The sequence below is a fragment of the Marmota marmota genome, unplaced genomic scaffold, assembly GCF_001458135.2.
Source record: "Marmota marmota marmota unplaced genomic scaffold, marMar, whole genome shotgun sequence".
In the NCBI taxonomy this organism is placed as follows: Eukaryota; Metazoa; Chordata; class Mammalia; order Rodentia; family Sciuridae; genus Marmota; species Marmota marmota.
In genome coordinates, this window is record NW_026000164.1 from 3,170,638 (window position 1) to 3,174,469 (window position 3,832).

At 48.1% G+C, this 3,832-nt stretch overlaps 1 protein-coding gene across 2 annotated transcripts in view; it reads right to left on the bottom strand.

Moving 5' to 3' along the window:
• Nucleotides 1-2,002, bottom strand: part of LOC107148951 (GTPase IMAP family member 5-like) — a 13,270-nt gene extending 11,268 nt beyond the window's left edge. Inside the window, exons 1-3 of one of the 2 annotated variants that reach the window (XM_048786724.1) lie at nt 1,648-2,002; nt 257-1,128; nt 68-98 (exon numbers count right to left, since the gene is read on the bottom strand). In XM_048786724.1, coding sequence (XP_048642681.1) covers nt 68-98; nt 257-327 — 102 coding nt within the window. In that variant the 5' untranslated portion in view covers nt 328-1,128; nt 1,648-2,002. Of the gene's footprint in view, nt 1-67; nt 1,129-1,647 lie in introns of both variants that reach the window. The other variant, XM_048786726.1, reaches the window with a different exon arrangement.
• Nucleotides 2,003-3,832: the final 1,830 nt, after the last annotated feature.

The following is a 3,832-nucleotide window of genomic DNA, read 5'->3' on the forward strand; positions in this document are numbered from 1 at the left end:
TCCCAGTGCCCTCAGGCCATGGTGCAGGCTCTGGTCACCAACGTGGCTCCAAGCCTGGACAGGAAGTTCCTGTGGGGACCCGGTGTCGTCTTCTGAACCTGGAGGACCAAGGGTTAGAATCCGACATCAGTTTAACCAACTTCCACTGGGCAGCTCCTCTGCTTTCCAGCCAAGGGCCTTGCCAGTTCACCCCAGGCTGGAGACCCCTCTGGGAATTACGTGCATTTGGTCACGAGTGAGCCCACTCCCCTCTTACCCTGAGCTGAACCACAGGATGCATTGCTGGGATCTGTTCTTACCATAGGGGTCTTCTTCATCTCTTGCCATCTTCCACCCTCTCAGGTGTCCCTGAAAGTCCCAAACAGGATTGGCTCATTCACGTATTATCCCTCTGAATAGTATAACCACCTATCTCATGCCAGGCAAAGTCCAAAGAGCTGGGGATGTCACAGTGACAAGACATGGCCCTTGCTGGTGAGGGTGGGAACATGCAGGTGTGTGCTTTGGGGAGGGGCAGGTGTCCAGAGAGGAGGCAGGTACATTTTGTGAGTTATAGTAAATTGTGCTAGTGCTTTTTGGAGAATAATAACAGAAGGGCCAGCACCTGGGTGGCTTAGACCCATGAGAATATTCAGTGGGTTTTTCTTTTCAGGGACTCAAATGCAAACAGCCAAGGGCAAATTTTCACATTTACTCTGTGTAATTTATACTAAGCCTGAGGTATTAATTTTCCCAGATAATAATCAAGGTCAATGGCATAAGTTCAGGGGATTCAGCAGCCAGAAGACACTTAGTTAAATCCTGAGGACTGGGAAGTTTACCAAGGGACTTACAGACCTACTTTAGGGTGGTTGGACTGGAGAAGGAGCAAGAAGAAAATGGGAAGCCTTCTTTTGGAAACTGGAAGACAGTCACCTCCCAAGCCTACCTGCAGAATCAGCCTCTTCTGTCTTCCAGCCAAAGCCCTGCCTTGTCCAAACACATCTACCTGTGCTCTGTGCCTGGGGGGCCTGGGACGCTGCCCTCAACCACTAAATGTGAAGCTTTTAAAGTAAAGGGATATGCCAAATTCTAGCATTATTTCATGCAGTGGACACTCTGGTCACGTTTCCATGATCCCACAAGTCCCTGAGTGTAGTGTTCCTTTCCATTAAAACATTCAGGGTCCCTCCAGGTGTACTGGGCTGCACGAAATAACCACACAAGAGGCAGAGGTACCTTTTTCTTTACAGTCCTGTGACTTCTCCTCTGACATTAAGGGTTGGCAGAAAGAGCACGTGATGAACACTTTTATTGAGGAGAAGCCATCCAAATGAGGCAAGGGGTCAGGTTTCAAGGGGCTGAGTCTAGCTTCAAGATGTCTGCTGTCAGCAGGTTGACTGACATCTAGGAAGGCTACACCCAAAGGCAGAGCAAGAGAAGGGGATGCACAAAGGGCGTTTGAATGGAACATTCTATCCCAAACAGGGCAAAGGGGTAGTATCACAAAGGAATAGGTGAGTGTAGTTCAATCTATGGGGTGGCACGCCTATGTCTGAAAGCAGTAGGACCAGGGCAATGTCCATGTCACTACGAGATGTAGTGATGGTCAAAAGCCTCTCCACTCCTGGATGGAAGAGGCGAATCATCCAGAGTGGCTCCCCGCACCTGAGCACAAATGCATGGTCTCCCCTCAGTCTAGCTCTCTAGCCAATCCCGGCTCATTCAGCTACTCCACAAAGAGCCAACTTCAGGGCCCTTCTTGCCCCCTCTGTGCCCTCACCCCTATGACCAGCCATCCTCTCCCATGTTTCTTTCAGAGTTCCTATCTACATTTCCCTGTTGTTTCAAATTCTGCCGCCTTATGCCTGCCACCCTGGTTACTGCAGGGCATGTGTTCTGTCTCCTGGGCACCAACACAAAGGAGAACAGAGAGAGAGGGCTGAACAGCTTGCCTTTGGCTGAGGATCTGTGAGAACGGGTTTGCTGTGTTCAACCCTGAGGTGTTCTGGGCTGCAGAAGCTCCCTGTAGACGAACACGGAACACGGTATCTTTATTAATTTATTTTATGTGGTGCTGAGGATCGAATTCAGTGCCTCACACATAGGAGGCAGGGCTCTACCGCTGAGCTATAACCCTAATTTCTTGTTTTTAATAAGTCCCTAAGGGTCGATCCAACATGGCGACGGGCGCGGAGAGATCAAGTCTCTGACCTCTGCAGCTGCGCGGGCATAGGGAGTCGTAAACTGTCTAAATGCTGCTTGCTCAGGATCACTAGGCAATGCTGAGCTGACGTGGATCTGGGGCGAACAGTCTGGACCTCTCAGAACTCACACCGAACCTGGATTGGCTGCATTCAAGCTCCTGTTCGCCTGCTTCTTGCAGCCAAACTGCCGTGACTCAGCACTAACGACCCCGCTGAAATAACTGGTCGGCCCTTCTGAACTTATGGAGGTAAAAGCCAACCGAGCCTTCATAGGCAGTGGCCACAGGTTTGAAACGGGGCTTGGGAGAGACAGTCAGGACCCACCCATTGCATTGGTCACCCGGCAAAGGGAACGAACCGTCACCATTTGCATGGGATACCACCATGGCAGAGAACTGATGTCACGATAACGCGGCGGAGGAGATAACTTCATTGAAACCAGCGGCGACAGGTGTGTAATCCCCTAGCCATCCTCTCCACACAGCGGGGAAACCTTAAGGGTCCCTCCCAGCTCTCCCGTAAGGGCCCCTCCCAGCTCCACCGTGAGCGCGATAGCCAGACCTAGGGAATCAGGAGTGGCGCGAGACCCGCGGTGCGGAACTCCCGGCTACCGCTCCCACCAGTGCTGATAACTGAGGGCTCTTGCACCAGCTACCGGGGGCGTGGCTACCGGAGGGCAAGCAAATTCACTGGGGGATCTCAGCCCCCAAGTTCTACAAACTTAGGGTCTGAGGGAATGGCAAACAGGGAGAGTGTGCCCAGGCGTTCATGAAAACAGGGCTCCCAGGAACAGCAGACCTGGCGTGTAGCCAGTATTGTGGTAAGCATCACCGGTGAGCGGGGCCTGGCTTGAGGAAAAGTGGGGAAGTGACTAGACACAAGAGAAGGCACTAGGCACTCAGGATTGGAGACCCGCCCAGTCTGGGAGGAAGAGCTGCTGCACAGTGATTGGTTCCCACCTATTGAGAGGAGAAGCTTGGCCCAGTGGGCACAGCGCCACCTACTGGAAGAGAAGTTAATCAAACTCTAAGACTGCATTTATTAATTTTTTTTTCTTTTCCTTTTCATTTTTTTGTTGTTGTTTTTAAAAATTTTTTTTCTAATATTTTAAAAATTTTTTATTTTATTATTATTATTTTTTTAATTTTTATTTTCATTTTTATTATTATTATTATTATTATTATTTTTAAATTTTTTTTCTTTTTCTATTTGCTATTTTTTTTCTTTTGTCTTTTCTTTTCAATTTTCTTATTCCCCCTTCCTTGAATTCTACCTGCTTACTCTCATTCTCTTTAGTGACCTCTTCCCTTCCCTTCTAATATCTTTCCTCCCAAGCATCAAATAAATTTATAAGAGTAAACAGTAACTCAGCAGTCAAACAGAACAAGAAGTAACATGAGCAGCATGAAAAAGCAAGGAAGAAAAGGAGTACAAACAATGCAGGACAGCCTAAATATAAAGGAGGACCTAGAGGCATCAGAAAAATGGTCAAATAAAGAACTCAAGGAATACCTTACACAGATGGAATGGAACCTTAAAGAGGATACGAGACAGCAAATTCAAACAGTGAAAGAACACATTGAAAATGAATTACATAAATAGATAAAAGAAGAAGTTAAGCATCTTTATCAGGAGATAGAGATAAT